The sequence below is a fragment of the Mchenga conophoros genome, linkage group LG2, assembly GCF_057382185.1.
Source record: "Mchenga conophoros isolate Kocher_MC1m ecotype Shallow Benthic linkage group LG2, M_conophoros_male_GT1.1, whole genome shotgun sequence".
Classification (NCBI taxonomy): Eukaryota; Metazoa; Chordata; class Actinopteri; order Cichliformes; family Cichlidae; genus Mchenga; species Mchenga conophoros.
In genome coordinates this window covers 2,860,858-2,877,727 of record NC_140527.1, presented here as the reverse complement: position 1 = coordinate 2,877,727, position 16,870 = coordinate 2,860,858, and the positions used below count along the sequence as shown (strand labels likewise).

Sequence of the window (16,870 nt, the reverse complement as noted above, 5' to 3'; positions counted from 1 at the left end):
TTTCCTCAAAGCCTGACTCCTAACCCCCACCCCCTACCCCACCCACTGCCACAGCAGCATGACAAATGAAGAGTTTCATCTTTGCAGAAATATCTTCCTTCCTCTATCCCGAGATTGTGCCTTGGTTTTTCCCAACTTGTTTTTCCTCCTATCAGTCAGTTATTTGCCCTCAGTACACAATTTATGAACAAAGAAAATCTGATTTGAAAACAATTAGTTGTGGCACAATACTCTGTGAGTGCAGAATGCAACATTTGACTCGTGCAGGATTAGTGATGCACAGTAAAGATGGGTTTAGACACGTGTGTGTGCCTTTGCATGTGTGCAACATCTGCATGTTTATGTGTATCTTCTCTCATGATGACATTTTTACACACAATCCTCTTAACATGAGGATTAAAACAAAACCAAGACAGATTTGTGGCTCCCTCTCGTTCTGCTGCAGCTTTTTCCTTGTGTTTCTTCTTTGTGTTTAATCCACTGAACTGGTGGGAGGGGTGGTCTCATGTTGGCCTCTTTCTTTAAATGCAACTGATATCCTACTGTTCATGTCAATGAAAAAAGCATGAACTGCACTAAGCCATGTTCTCCATATTCTTGTCAATGCTAATGTTATTTCTTCCATTGGTGAGTCCCCTTCATGTGAACCCTGCACCATCCTGCTGGGATCATGAAGCTCAATCTAATCTGGTCTTTCTCTGCTGAGAGAAAAAAGCTGCAACTAGAAACACGTGTAGGACGAATGCAGTGTGTTTTCAGGAAACCTGATTCCTGTTATGTGTGTCTGTAGCAGAACAGGCAGATCCAGTGACGGACTGATGCTCAGGACTGACCGTTCTCTGCTCTTTGACTTCAATTTCTTAGACTGAAGTACATTTGTCACGGGTGTGCTGACACACAGGATGCATAGCCAGCAGTGATGGTGCATGTCATTCATGATGTTCATGAACATCATTAGTGGCCTATCCCTGGTCAAAACCACTAAACGAGTCTACAGATGCCCTCGCTGTAGGGGCCAAATGTTCAGGCCTAACTAGCATTAGTCAAATGCTCATTTCAGGCTCCTTTTGAACCGTCTCATGTAAACTGTTATACTTGCTTTATGCTTTCTGTTGCTTTCTGTGCTCACGTCACAGCAAAGTCAAGCAGTGTTTTCAGTGGGAAACATTAAGTAATTTAAAAAGACAGCTGCTGATGAATTACTGTAACAACTTAACAACAATTTCCATCTCTGTCTTCACCAGAACCTGTTGGTCTTCATGGGTCCTGGGTTATATGTGTGTGTTTGTGTGTGTGTGTCATTTTTCTGGGTATTTAATTATAAAAATTACAGCAAAGACTGAGTGAATCGTCCTCCTGGTGTACAAGTAGAACATGACTCATGAACCAAGAGAACCAAGTCACTCCCTCATCTAACTCATCACTCTTCTGCACTTCCATGGGTTCAACTTCTGCTCGCATCCTCACACACCTCACTAATGCTCAAGGATCGCAGCCATCAATGAGCACATTGAGCAATGTCAACTCAGACAGTATTCCTGTTCAAACACTGGCCAGTCAACCAGTTTTGTGACTGAACGTTCCACCCCAACAGTGAATCCTCTGTCAAAGACCTTTACCTCTCATTATGAGAAAGATAGTAAAATGTTTTACTAATAATTTTTCCCTTTCTTTGTTGAACAAAATGTCCTTCGCTGCTTCTTTTATTGCAATACGATACGATTGGTGTGATGCAAATTTTGTGTAAACTGCAAATAAGAATGCAGTTGCATGTAAGACATGCTTTTCTTACATGCAAATGCATGTAAGACATGCTGAGGAATGCAGTTGTTTATAGGATAGTAACACAGCAGAACAAGAAGATATTTAAACTCCGTCAGGAGAGGACAATAACTCACATTCCTAATGGATCCTGTCTCTGTTTTTAATTGTGGACAGCTTCTGGCTTTGAAAAGTTGCCTTGAACCTGCGTTCTTTTTAATTACCAGCAGGGGGTTAGCTACTGTGGCAGCCAAAATAATTTTGCTTGTATAGACCTACAGGGGAAAACAACGCTAAGCTCCTTTATTCTATGATCGCAGTTACTTTCCTGGTGGGCTCATGGCTTCAGTTGCTTGTTTCAAGGGTTACTGAGTACATCATGAAGCTGATTTTGTAAAATATGGTCTCCTTTAGCTGCTACAGTATATGAGAGTGCACTGTCTGTGATATCCACGTCTAAAAAGCTAAGATTACAGTACAACAACTGTTCTAGTCCTGGTTAGTTACAGCATATGGTACTCCAGCTTAAAACACTTTTGCAGTCAGAAACATTACCATATATATTTCCATACAGGGATAAACATGTGGATAATTTACAAAGAAAGTCAGATTTTAAACTTTTTATTCCTTGTGTGTTTTTGTTCACTGTTTAAGGGGTAAATGAAAATAAAACTGCTCCTCAGTCACCATGACAACAGCCTATTTCCCGATAAATGCAGCTGCTGGGAGGTGTCAAAGGTCACTCTGGGGTAATGGGTGATGGATGATGGGTGGGGGGATCTTGGTAAATATGTGAATGGGGCTGTGTGTGGTTCATCTTGCTGTTACCCGTAGTGACAGAAATGGCCCTTTTTGGTGTGCATGGTGTCTCTGTTAACTTGTCTGAATGAGCCTTTCTGAAGCGCTGCACACATGGGATCGCTCTGAGCACATCTGTGTTGCAGTGGGACTGATGTTCTGAAGGCCATGTGGTTATTTTGAAGCTCAAGTTGTTAAAAGACAATATATTGTTTCAGTATCCATGATTTTAACAGACATGAAGTCAGGGTGTCCGCAGCTGATTACCTTATGATGGAATATGCCATTGGCCTGAGGTCAGGCTGCACTGTATGGCGCTAACAATGGCCAGCCTGGTCCTGATGGAGCTGACCTGGTGATCTGATGATGGCAAACCCCAAACAGAGCTGTGGGTGGAGGAGAGGTCATGACCACAAAGAAGGCAGTGTGAAGAGTGATTACTAATGTAGATGTCAGAACTGAGATCATCAGACTTTATGAAACTCACAACAAAGTTAACTTGATATTTCATGTAAATCTTTCTTAAATTCATAACAGGATAAAATCCTTACTTGGTTCAACAATGACACTGCTGTCAGCTGGAATAGTACAATAGCACATGCTGTATTGCCAGTTTTGAATGCATTTGGCTACGGATGCATTTTCTGTTGCCCTGAGTGTTCTCTCTGTTCCAGTAAAGGTGATGATGGTGATGAAAACTACGGGAACCTTTTTCTGACAAATCATTTGGTTCTGAATTTCTTACACAGGTGGATCTCATGATATGTAAAGTGGGCAGTGGTGTGGTTGTCCATACTGCTGACTCAGAGCAAGAAGATTCTGGGTTTTGCTCCATTCTCCATGCCCTCTCTGTGCCGAGTGGTGCATGGATTCTCTCCGTCTTCCTCCAGCAGTCCAAAGACATGCATGAGTTTGGTTAATCGGTGATCCCCCCCACTTAGAATAAATGGATGGTAGGAAAGAAGTCTCAAAGGAATTGGATTGAGCAGCCAGAACACAATGACAAAAATATAATTGTTCTTTACAACCTAAAATCGTCTTTAAAATATGGGAAACGGGGATATGTCATCTAACTGAAACAGTCACTTCCTGCACTTTGTATTTTGTCTCAGACATCGATTAAAATATATACTTTAAAATAAATAATTAACTTAATTTTACTTTGAGATCTTCCTGCTTTTGTTTTGAACATCATACTAACAGTGCTTTCAAACACAGAGTAACTAGTGCATTTGGCAAACTAGTAGCTTAACCATGAAACGAGATATATATTACTAATTGCTACTTTTTTAAAATGAGAAAATTTGACTCGGACACAGAATCCAACAGTCAATTTATGAATTTATTAAAAAACAAAAAAACAAAAAAAACGTTGGAGATGCCGGGGATTGAACCCGGGGCCTCATACATGCAAAGCATGCGCTCTACCACTGAGCTACATCCCCACACGAGCGGAGGCTCACACCGTAGCCTATATAAACATGGCACGTTTCGTACTATTATACTCTCAACGTAAGCATAGATTGTCAGTGGCAACATTCCGTACCGTCACTTAGAAGGACTTACACAGGCTACCTTGAAGCACACGTTTCCTTAACCATACTGCGAACTACGAAACACGTGACACTAAAAATGTGCTGCCTACTAAAACTTGGGCTAAGGTTTATTTCTCATGCTAAACCTGAAATATTACATAAAGAGATAGTACGACTTTCGATTGCTACTATTTATTTTATTGTTCTGTGGGTTCCTGTCATAGACCGGTTCGCCCGAGGCTGTGAACGCCATGACACGGCCAACAGGTGTCGCTGTTGGCCGTGCGTGCCTACAACACGCCAGATTGTGCTCTTGGAGAATTTCACAGCGTTTTGTCAGGAACTGTCATCATGCGACCGTGTAACAACGTTTTCAACATGCGGAAAAGCATGAAAGCGGACACGCGTAGATGCTTGGCTTTGACGTAGGCTAGAATCACAGTTGTGACCAGACACTAAGCGTTTCTTCTAACTTACCTGCATTTACCTGGTCCGCTCACATCCACCTGTTGTCCCATCGGCGGCAAGTAGGCACACAAAGACGGTGGGACTGTGAGTGAGGAATGAGATGAGGTTTTACCCCTATAAGTTAGCATGTCTCTTGGCGTTCGGGTGTTTTGTGTCGGTTACTTGGATTAAATCGATTCCCAGTGATGAAGGTGAGTGTACCTGCTTTTACTTTTCACATGCTGACTCAAACGGAAACTTTATACTCATCTGCTGTTTATTCTCATGGAAACAGAAAATACCGCAGGGTTAAAGTTCGCGTCACAGCGTAGCATGAGCAACTTTTACATTTTTATGTTTTTAAATTATTTATTTATTTTTACAAATTATTAGCATAACCTTCTCGATCGTCGGGCGACGGTCTCTCTGTATACAACACTCTGTTTCACATGGAGTACAAACGTCTTATTGAAGAGGCTGTGGGAAATGTTGTTTCCTAAGAAAAAAAATGAAAGTTATACCGGTTATAAAGTCTTTCCCTAACGTCATAACATCACCGTGTGAGTTTTAGTAGTAAGCCAACACACCCACCATCTCGGCCTGCCGACCTGCTCCATTACTAACAGCGAGGTATTCAAGGAACAAACGCTTTCTGCTGTTGCTTTTTCACTCTGTTCTTCTCATTCCGAGCTCTTGTATTTTTATTGCGAATGACTTTGTTTATCTTTTAGGTACAAATACTTATTTTACTGGTAAACAGAAGGGAGTAAAATGTCTGTGAAGGTTCTCAGTCATCCAGGTCATCGTAGTCAAAGGAGCTTGCAAAGAAAAGCGTCTGGACTTCTTTAAGTTGCTTGAAGACGTTTCACCTCTCATCCGAGAAGCTTCTTCAAGTTCTAAGGTCAAATGGTGGAGAGTCCCAGATATAAAGATAAGATAAGATAAGATAAGATAACCTTTATTAGTCCCACACGTGGGAAATTTGTTTTGTCACAGCAGGAAGTGGACAGTGCAAAAGTTATGACGCAAAAATTAGAATACAATAAGAATAAATACAGTACACAGCTGTACAGAATAGAATAAAATAATATACTATATACAGTAGAATAAAATAGAATAAAAATATACAATAAGATAAAAATAGAATACGAATGCTGTATACAACTGAGTAAAAATACAACGATGCCAGAAAAGATTATTGCACTTAGTGTTATTGCACATGTGTGGATGTGTTTGTTTGTTCAGTTAACCTAGTGGGAGTGACCCCCCACAGAGGGACAAAAGGACCCCCTGATGATCCTCTAATCACCTGAGCCAAGGTGTGAAACTGGGTGTGGGTCCCAATCAACCAGAGTTTCGGGTGTGTTCATTGTGAAACCTGGCCCCACCTTATCATGCGAATTCCTGAGGTCAGAAGGCCCAGGATGTGAGTGGGCGTTAAGGCGTCTGGGAAGGGATCTCAAAACTGGATTATAGATGGCAGAGAGTTGGTGTCGTAAACCCCCGCCTCTGTTCAAAGATGGTCGCTCACAGTGGACTTAGATGGCTTCTTTCTACAAGAAGACAGCTCCTTGGAGGACAGGACCAACTTCACACCCGATCAGATCTGCACACTGTTAGACCTCTGCCTCACCACTACATATTTCAAGTACAACGAAGGCTTTTACAGACAAAAACATGGCTGTGCCATGGGCTCCCCCGTATCACCTATTGTAGCCAACCTTTACATGGAGGAAGTGGAGAGAAAGGCTCTTGGCTCTTTCAAAGGAAGAGTACCCAGCCACTGGTACAGATATGTGGACGACACCTGGGTCAAAATCAAGACACAAGAAGTGGAATCCTTCACTGCGCACATTAACGCTGTGGATAAAAACATCAAGTTCACCAGGGAAGACACAAAGGACAACTGTTTGCCTTTTCTGGACTGCGCCGTGCACATTGAAGAGAACGGCAAACTCAACATCGAAATTTACCGGAAGCCCACACACACGGACCAGTACCTCCTCTTTGACTCCCATCACCCTCTGGAACACAAACTTGGAGTAATTAGGACCCTACACCACCGGGCAGAACATGTTCCCTCTAAGCCTGAAGGGAAAAAGAAGGAACACACACATGTAAAGGAAGCACTCAAAACATGCGGCTATCCTAAATGGGCGTTCTTAAAGTACAGTGCAGCGAGGAATGCCCAGACCTCTACATTGGAGAGACCAAACAGCCACTTCACAAGCGCACATCTGTTATCCAACTGCAATAACACATCTGAATACTACAAAAAAATGTCCATCACGCCACTCTTGTGTTAATCTATGCACGGTCTGAAGCATGTGTGTGGGAATGTATGTGAATGTTTTACTGTTATATCTTATTAGTATTTTAAGTATTCTATCTATTTTATTTATTGAATTTTATTGTTTTATTTATATTTTGATATTGCTAGGGATGATGCAATGATCGGGGACCATTCTTAATTTCGTTGTTCTCATGACAATGACAATAAAGTTTCTGATTCTGATTCTGCATGGCACAACACAGAAGAGCCACCTCCACAGGACAAGACTCAGCAGTCCATCTGCATCTTAAGGATAAAGGTCACTCTTTCGAGGATGCCAATGTTCACATTTTGGACAGAGAGGACAGATGGTTTGAAAGAGGAGTGAAAGAAGCCATCTATGTCCACTGTGAGCGACCATCTTTGAACAGAGGCGGGGTTTACGACACCAACTCTCTGCCATCTATAATCCAGTTTTGAGATCCCTCCCCAGACGCCTTAACGCCCACTCACATCCTGGGCCATCTGACCTCAGGAATTCACATGATAAGGTGGGGCCAGGTTTCACAATGAACACACCCGAAACTCTGGCTGATTGGGACCCACACCCAGTTTCACACCTTGGCTCAGGCGATTAGAGGATCATCAGTGGGGGGTCACTCCCACTAGGTTTATATCTGGGACTCTCCACCATTTGACCTTAGAACTGAAGAAGCTTCTTGGATGAGAGGTGAAACGTCTTCAAGCAACTTAAAGAAGGGAGTAAAGGCCTAGCAAGCTGAAACACAGTTTTAATGAAACCAAAAGTTTTATTGAACATATAATATTTGCATGATTAATAAGGCACTGCAGCTCAGACAACAGACATCTTAACATAACAGCGAAAGCACAGGTATCTTCACAGCTGGGCTCCTCTCAGCTGCTGTCGTGGCTTATTGGGACGCTTGATGGAAATGAGCCATTGTCATTAGGCTTGTCCTTTTTCCTCCTTACCTTGACAAAGTTTTATTAATAGTGGGATAGTAGTTTAAAACCGGAAGTTAATACTAGAACTTTATTTGGTATATTTTGAGTTATTTGAGGATTTTTTTTTTTTGACATATTCAAGCTGTGCAGGTAAATGTTCTATCATAAATACTCCAATAACTGTAGACACCATTAAGTCTGCTGCAATACTGGTGAGCTCTCATACCAGAGCTTTCATCTTAATGCCAGAGCCACACCTGTGAAGTTGGGTAGCTGCATTTTACATTGTTGTGAAGGTATTGTGTTGACAAAACCCGCCCACAGAAAAGCAGACCTATACGGCTAGCTGTAGAAAAGCTAAATGGAAAGGCACATACAGAGTGCTCTTCTAATCAATTTGAGCACCTGATGTGCTTTGTTCCTACAAGCCTGCATTACAACAATGCCTAAACAAAGTCTTATATGAGACTCCTCCTCACCCACCCTCAATTGTATTCCACAACTTAGATATTCACATTATTCACACTCTCATAACACATACATATAGGACCTTGGGGGTGGGCACGCTACACGCTACAAAAAAAAGGGATGGGTATCGTTTAGGTTTTATCCGATACCGGTGCCACACCGGTACTTTTGAAACGGTGCTGGTGCTTAAAGAATGGAGAACACAAACTTTGTCCAAAAACCTCTCATGTTCAGCTGTTTTTTTGTAAAAAGATAACAATGTTAGCCTTTTCTGCAGCTATAGTTCACCGTACATGCATTAATGTAATAACGTGGTTGGCCTACTCAACATAAATTACACACGAACATGAAGCTACTCACGCAGAGAAGAACGGCTGCTGCTGCATCATCATCATTTCTGCTACACTGGCAGGGCTAGGGGCCAGGACTCTCCTCTTCGGGTTTTTGGGGGATGTTGCTAACTCCGATAACAAGGACCACACCCGCAGTAGGTACGGTGCATTTCTCAGCTTTAAAAAAGCTGATGTTTCATCAGATTCGAGGTGTTACCTCCTTTGACAGTATTACAGTATCACCTTAAAACACTTGTTGCAGGCTGCTGAGTTTTCATCTTTTGCTGTGAAGTACAGCCAGACTTTGGACCGCTTCGCCTTGGACATTTTTAATCTGTAGCTCGGCTCTAAAAGAACGTACGTACCTGGGCCCTCCTACTATCCTCGGAAACGTAAAATGATTGGCTAGAATCCAAAGTGTATCACAGCTCAGGAAAAAAAAGCACCGAAATTAAGCACCGAAATGCAGTGTTGGTCAAGTTACTTGAAAAAAGTAATCAGTAACTAATTACTGATTACTTCCCCCAAAAAGTAATCCCGTTACTTTACTGATTACTTATTTTCAAAAGTAATTAATTACTTAGTTACTTAGTTACTTTTTAAAAACACGATTTACAACCTGAAGAGGTGATAAAGCGATAGATCTTTCAGCCCAATTCTACTTTTTCTGCATAATCCATCATACAAAATGTAATCAGATGGAAAAGTCTCTTTTTAAAACTTGTTTTATTAGTTTTAATCTTTTAACTTTATGCATCAAGCAAAACATTTAATTATATGCAACATTCTCTGACTGGAAGAAATTAGTTTAACATTTAAAGCTATTTTCTGCACATTCCAGCACATAAAATAAAATAAAATAATTTTTGTGTTTACACTCAGTCTTTCAAATAGATGCAAGTAAAACACAGCAGAACATAAATAAAGTCAAAGACTCAGCGGTCCTGTTGCTCTATTTTCACCTGTAAAGCAGGAGTGCGGTAGGCGGAGGTTTACCCTGGTGCAGGTGTGCCGCGGTCAGTTGAAGAATCCGCGAGTTTCTCTGTGAGTTTCCCATTACGTCGTTACAAGTAACGCATTACCGCCCATCTCTGCCGAAATGTGCGCTGCTTTTCGGTCTGGTTACTACCATTTATGTCAGAACCCAGTACCCATCCCTAATACTAATGTGACCCTAAGAGCCTCTACAGCTTAGGAAAACTCAAAGTCATTCATGCATATAAAAAAAATTGATTGTTGAACGTGTAACATGTCCTTTCAAAAGTAATCAACTGTCATTTATAAAAGTGGCAGATAAAAGCACAAAGTGTGAACTGATTACATGAAAATGTTCCGTGAGTGAACGTTGATGTCGGAGAGTTGAAAGCAGTTGAACAAAGAGATTGGAGTGATTGAAAACAAGAATCTCTTCAAGTGCTGCAGACGTGTCTGCACTATAAATAGAGCTGCCTGGTGTATAAACAGAGAGAGAAGCGTCTGTTAGAAACATGAATGTCATTGTGAAAACAAAAATATGGGGAGATGCTGAAATGCCAGCTCCCAAGCAAAGATGACAAAAGCTTACTGATTCCAACTTCTTTGAAGATTTGCATATTTATTTGTTTTCTGTGGTCATTCAGATAAAATAAGGAAAGTTGACTCAAGTTAGGCTTTCCACCATCTGAAGGGACATATCTGCTTAAGGTGGGCGGTTATTATGGAATGATGTGACTTTAAGTTAGAAATTAAGCCGATAAGCAGTCAGTTTGTTGACAACTAGTGTGTCTTAACTCTTTAAACTTTGCTGTATGCATCCAGGTTCAACAGTGATGCCTGACCTGCAGATCCTGTACAAGCGTCTGCTGGTGGCCGAGGAGCTGGGGGGGCAGGTCAGTCAGGATCTCAGCAGCATCCTGGAACAGCTAAGGAACCTTTCCAAAACTGGCAACGACACCTATCTTTACTCTGTCCACAACAGGACAGGCTTTAAAGGTGGGTAGCAGAGAACCCAGCACTATTTGTTTTTATGACTTTGAATAAAGGCAAATGTCTTTGGAAATGCGTCATAAGAGCAAGATATTAGAAACAAAAAAGATAACTACATGGATACAGTACACAGCATCAACAGACCTAAAGCTGAAAACACTGAACACAGTCCATGCTGGATAGCATGTACTGACCAATGCTATTCTCCACTCACTGGGAATCATTCTTTTATGTGTAAGGCAACACTGGACTCAACTTTAAACACAGATTTCTTAACTTTGTAATAAGAATGATAAAAAACAATAAAAAAGACAATCGTGGTGCTAAAGTTCTACAGCATCTTTGAACTTGCCAAGGCCTGTTCATTTCTTATTAGTGATCACGATTGACTCAAACTGGCAGTTCGTTCGACTGCACTGTTTGATGGCATTTATTGGACTGAATAATAGGCCAAGTAACTCAGCGAAGATCTAAGGGGAAAAATTGTAGTTTGGAAGATCTGTTGGAGACATTTTTTAAGCAACTGGAGGTTCCAAGGTCATGAATTCAAACAACTGTAAGTTGGTACAGATTATTCAGTTGGAAGAAGACCCAAAGTGTCACTCTCAGATGAGAGGAAATTGGTTCAGAACAACTCAAAGGCCAACGAGGCTCAAGCCTGCCGAACTGAAGTTAGTTTTATATTGCTGTGGACGGAGGGCGTGCCAAGAAAAAAGGCCTCTGCTCTAAAACTGATCCCTTCGAGCTTGACTGGAATTTGCAGCTTGCGCTATCTGGCTGTAATGACAAAGGTATGTTTGGAGGAGTAAAGGTGAGGCTTTCAAACCTAAACAGTAAAGCCAAATGTGAAGCATGGTGGTGACGGTTCCATGCTCTGGGGCTTTTTTGACACCAGTGGTAGTGGAACATTGCACAAAGTGGACGGAACAATGAAGGAGGACTAGCTCTAAATTCTTTAACGTAACATCAGATGAAGAGCTAGTTGATTGAAACTTGGACACAATTAAATGTTCAAACAGGACAAACACACAGCAAAGCTGCTTTTAGAATGGAAGCAGGCTAACATTATTCTTTCAGAATGGCCTTGCCACAGCCCTGACCTCAACCCTATTAAAACTTTGTAAATGTTTCTTAACCCTGGAGAACCAATGGGGTCGGCTCTGACCCCATTGGTTTACTAGGAAACCATGGGGTCAAATTTGACCCCATGGTTTCTCCAGGGTTAAAATGTCAGTGTTCATGCAATGGTGAATACACAGTATTTCTAGGATTTCTCTGAATCTGGTTAATTAAATTGGTGTTTTTTGGCTTAATGAAGAAAAAAAAAAAGTCACAACAGAGACCTCTAGCTGAAACTGTACTTTGTTTAAGCATTTCCACACAATCAAAAGAAATGTGGACCTAAGTCATTTGACTTGTAAAACATAAGGAGATCACCCAGGTTTCTCTCTGTGTAATGTACCACGGGCAGTTTATCTACAGAAGTTGCAGTTGATGGTTGACACAGGAGCACAGGTCTCAAATTTTGTCTGTCTGCCATAATTCCTATTTATTTAGTTTCCTGTATGTATAGGAAACAAAATACATATGAAAGTTAATCATATATTTTTACCTGGCCTATTAGCATGTTGTGTGCTAACTGTGCTAACTATAACACCACATGCCTCTATCCCTTTTTCTTTGTGTTTACAGAAACAGAAAAGCAACCTACAGGCTTGCAAACATTCATTCAGCCCAATATTTACATTTTCATGCCCCACCTCAGACTCCATCCGGGCAGCCTTGTACCTAATGTAGTGCTGGGACAGGGACGTCGTGGAGGTATGAAGCCCTCACATTTAATAAAAATGCACAGCCCTACTATTCAATGAATCTTGGTAGGATTGTGTGTGTGTGTGTGTGTGTGTGTGTGTGTGTGTGTGTGTGTGTGTATGGCAAATAGGGTTGCCAACTCCCTGAAAAATAAATAAGGGACACCTCGTGGCCAGGGCCGGGCGACCCAGTTGTCTTCACCCTTCCCAGTGTGGTGAATTTTCTAGCTCTTTTTTTGTGTGTGAAATTATTTTTTTAACCATTTGACTTGAAGTTGATTTAAGTAGATGCATATTCTTTGTGATATGACCATATGGGAAACAAATGATCATTTAGCCATTTATTTCTAGCTCAAAATGACAACATTAACACAGTAAAACAGGTCTCTTTCTTAAACAGAAGCCTGTCATGCTTAACTTTTGAGAATATAAGTAAATCTTTCTTTAAAAGAACTCTGTCCTGCTTAACTTAAAATAATAGAAAACAATAGAAAGAAAAATATTCTTGTAACAGTGCACATTTAGTGCATTTAGTACAGTTGGCTTCAGTTGAGGTATTATTTCAGCTTTTCTAATGCTAATCAGCTGCTCCTGTTTGTAAACCCGCTTGTTCCCATGATTACGCATCATAACTCATCATCATTATTCATCTATGTATTACTTTTATGTATTAGTCATCAATTTGTTGTAATCATCTATCCTTGCAGTTGTGTCTTACACAAAATAAGTTATATTATCACACTTCTGGCCACATAGCGCTGATATTCACTGCACATGCCCATATTAACGTTTTCCAGCCAGGTGTTTTCCTTTTCCCATTCTTCCCTTTCTCTGAGGGGAACAAACATTGCTGCTCTAACGCTGGGCTCACACTGTGCGGTTTTAGGCCCATTTTGAGCCGATTTTTGAGTGATCGGACCGATTTTGGCCTTCATCATGCGTCGTGTAGTATACGTGGGGTAACGAGAAGTGATTAACACCTCACGACCAGCTCCCGATCATCAATCGCTCGTGAGGGTGTCACCACAGGCGCTCACACTGCTCACGCGCAAACGTAAACGTTGGTGAAAAAGATGGAGCAGCACAGCTGTGCAGCGTGTGATCTGGACACAAGCCATGGAGGCACAACTTGTAGAACTTTGGAAAGCTCATCCGAGCCTTTTCGATGTGGCATCACAAAATTATCACGACCACAACAACCGTGAAAATAGTTGGATTTACTCTGCTGCTCAATCACAGCTGCCTGATCATGTTTTTCATTAGCAATTTAGCAAAGTTGATGGTGGTAGTGTGTCTGTGTGAGTGAAAGACAGAGAGAGCGAGCGCGACAGATTTTCTGTTATAACCTTCATGTTATGGAGGCACAGTGTGAGCACTCAGGTCGCATCAGAGCATCGGGCGGTATAGTGTGAGACCTGCATCGTGACCTACCAACTTCTAACCCCTGCGAGTCAATTGTGCAGTTTGAGCAGGAGCTGAATAACGCGACTGAAAAAATCGCACAGTGTTTGCTCAGCTTTAGGTGTACTGTCATCCGAGACTTGCACCGCAGTGTCGGGGTTTGTTTCCCTGTTGGCCATGCTTCTTGTTGTGGTCATCTGTTGTCTTCCGGTATTTTCTCCGCAAGCGACCTTTCCTCGACCAATGAGATGAGCGGTAATCTGAATTGTCATACTCGAATTGTCATAAGTGTGCTGTCAGCTCATTGGTCACAAAGCAGGAGAGGGGCTGGGAATTATGTTTTCAAACAAAGTGTTAATTCCATTAACATTTATAGACTACTTTTGATTCTCACTGTATTACGGGACAAAGTGCGTCCCTTATTAGCTCAATACGGGACGTGTACTTTTGTTTCTAAATACGGGACGATTCCGTATTTTAAGGGACGGTTGGCAACCCTAATGGCAAATGGCCTGTATTTATATAGCGCTTTACTAGTCCCTAAGGACCCCAAAGTGCTTTACATATCCAGTCATCCACCCATTCACACACACATTCACACACTGGTGGTGGCAGCTACATTGTAGCCACAGCCACCCTGGGGCGCACTGACTGTATATATATATATGTATATGTGTATATAAATAAATAAATAAAGTGAATGCAAGAGTCAAATAAGGGATAGTCAGTTTTACATCTGCTGTGCTAATGGAAGCAGACAGTGACTATAGTTTTTCTCTGGTTCTCTATCCTGTCATCTCTCAGTGTCCGTGGTGCTTGGCATTCCCACTGTGAAGCGTGACAAGCAAAGTTACCTGGTCAACACGCTTAGCTCTCTGCTATTTAGCCTGACTTCATCACAGTGCCAGGATCTCCTCATCATCGTCTTTGTTGCTGAGGTTACACACACACACACACACACACACTCTAGCTGGCTAACTGTCCGTAAGTTTGCTGTTACTTTACAAAACAAATGTAAGTTATTTATATCTTTGCTTTGAATCATTGGATCATTTCCTGCTAGACACAGTGTAGTTTCATATTAAACACAAGTTACTAAGAAGAGTTATGTTAGCCAGTGAAGTAATTTGGCCTGCTATATAACTTTAATTTCTGCTGCGATGCAATTATGCTAAGGTATAGTTAGCCAGCTACATGTAACTTAGCTACGGTGCATTCATGTGGTGGTGGTTAATTTATAAAGTTAGCTGATAACTTTAAAAAACAACCACCAAATCTCAAGCACAGTGGTAAAAGTTTCACATTGTGGGGATGTGGTTTTCCCCTCTCACTCAGATGGGCTTCATTGGATTAAAGTTGTTTTTTTTCCTTTCCAGTTTATGCTAGCTAATTTTAGCTTGCCTATAATAAATTCCTTGATATGCAGTGTAGCAGCTGGCTTGGCTTACCTAAGGCACATCAGTGTTTGTTAGCCTATCCTAATGCACCTGACCTCATAACACTCCTGAACTCAAACACCATAATTTAGTGGTGAACAAGGTAAATTGTTCCCTACTGCAAACCATTAATTTCAATTGCATGTCATAAATTATAATAAATCATAAATAAATACCATAAATAAGTATTCAGGACCAGAATGACCTTTGCTTCCTTCTTTGCTCCCACATGCTGATTTACATATTGGGTGAGATGTGACACACAGCTGTTATACAGTGCCACTAAAGAACTTTTTTCTGATGTCAGTCTGACTCACTGAGAGTGCTCTTGCATATGGACTATAATGTGCTGTTTGCTAGACATCTGAGAGAAAGGACACATGAACACCTAACGATTTTCATACCTGCTCATCTTTGGGGTTTTCTTTTATTGTTTTTTTTTTTTTTGTGAGTAACAAAAACTATAAACAGGAACACAACGAGTCTTTATCAACCCCCAAACTGAAACTGATAATATGTCTGGCCTTCAAAGGACTTACACAGTTACAGTCTCAGTCTGTAAGAGCACCAGCGTGTATTCATTGTTGCAAAAGCCTCGAGGAGCTCAAGTTTTATATTAATTCAGTCAAATATGCCCCCCCTCCCCATTACTGACCCAGTCCTGTCTCTCTCTCTGTCTTTCAGACAAACTTAGACTATGTGAACAGTGTAGCAGAGACCATCATGAAGAAGTAAGTGAGCTAGATTGCCTCCCATGGGGCAGTTTCTCTGTTGTATCAGTGTTCACGTTAGACTTAAGTTTCATGCTCTTTATTGCTTGCAGCACCAGCAGCAGACTGCTGTTTCTGTCTGTAAGTGTATAAAAAATAAGATGTTTATTATTACAGTAGGATTGTATTGCATGTGGGCATTCACCAATCTATTTTTCTTTAGTCAGCCATGGACTAACTATGGCTGATGGTCATACGTGTGAGATTTGTCTACTGGGGAAGTATTTCTCTTTATGTGCAACTTCAACATGGAAATGGTCTGTTTTATGTATCGCTTTACAAATAAAGGAAAAGTTAGGCAGCTACATTTCCATTTCTCTTCTTTGAGATTCAACCACAGATTAAAAGAAATAAACCTGAGATAACAGGGGTAATCTGTAAGCATAAAACTACACATTGGCATGTAATTTTATGCAAAGAGAACACAAGAAATGTCCAAATCTTAAATGACTGTATCACTGGAGTGTATAAAACTTATCTTCATACATTCATTCATTTTTTTGAACTCAATTAGATGTTCTGGTAAAATGGAACTGGAAACGCCTGATTACATTTCTGTTTACGCAAATGCTTCAGTGTAGTCTATGTGCACTGATGCTTTACATTAGCCTCTACTACATGCTAACAAAAGCTGTCACAAAACAGGTTTTTAATGTTGTTGCTGCTCTTCCTCCCGGCAACGGGAAAGTGTGAAAGTTGGTTCCCAGCATATGTTTTCAGGAATTTGTTCTCTGATTAACCTAAACGCCTGTTGGTCAAATACAATGTTTGATCTGTGATTTAGGAAGAACTTTTCAGGACAGCTAGGTAAAGTGTGAGAATGAAACGCCCTACAGTTCATAAGACTTGTTATTACATATTTTGTTAGCATACACATAACTGTTTGATTAACCTCTAAATACTAACAA

General features: G+C 41.0%; 1 protein-coding gene and 1 non-coding gene across 2 annotated transcripts in view; one reads left to right on the top strand and one right to left on the bottom strand.

The window, feature by feature from the left end:
* Window positions 1-3,932: 3,932 nt before the first annotated feature.
* Window positions 3,933-4,004, bottom strand: trnaa-ugc (transfer RNA alanine (anticodon UGC)). The gene has a single exon. It is a non-coding gene; the product is annotated as a tRNA-Ala (tRNA).
* Window positions 4,005-4,417: 413 nt separating this feature from the next.
* The window catches only part of LOC146581471 (alpha-1,3-mannosyl-glycoprotein 4-beta-N-acetylglucosaminyltransferase B), a 37,399-nt gene continuing 24,946 nt past the window's right edge, over window positions 4,418-16,870 (top strand). The window contains exons 1-5 of the mRNA XM_085283177.1: window positions 4,418-4,753; window positions 10,377-10,550; window positions 12,237-12,365; window positions 14,561-14,694; window positions 15,877-15,923. Coding sequence (XP_085139303.1) covers window positions 4,663-4,753; window positions 10,377-10,550; window positions 12,237-12,365; window positions 14,561-14,694; window positions 15,877-15,923 — 575 coding nt within the window. The 5' untranslated portion in view covers window positions 4,418-4,662. The remainder of the gene's footprint in view (window positions 4,754-10,376; window positions 10,551-12,236; window positions 12,366-14,560; window positions 14,695-15,876; window positions 15,924-16,870) is intronic.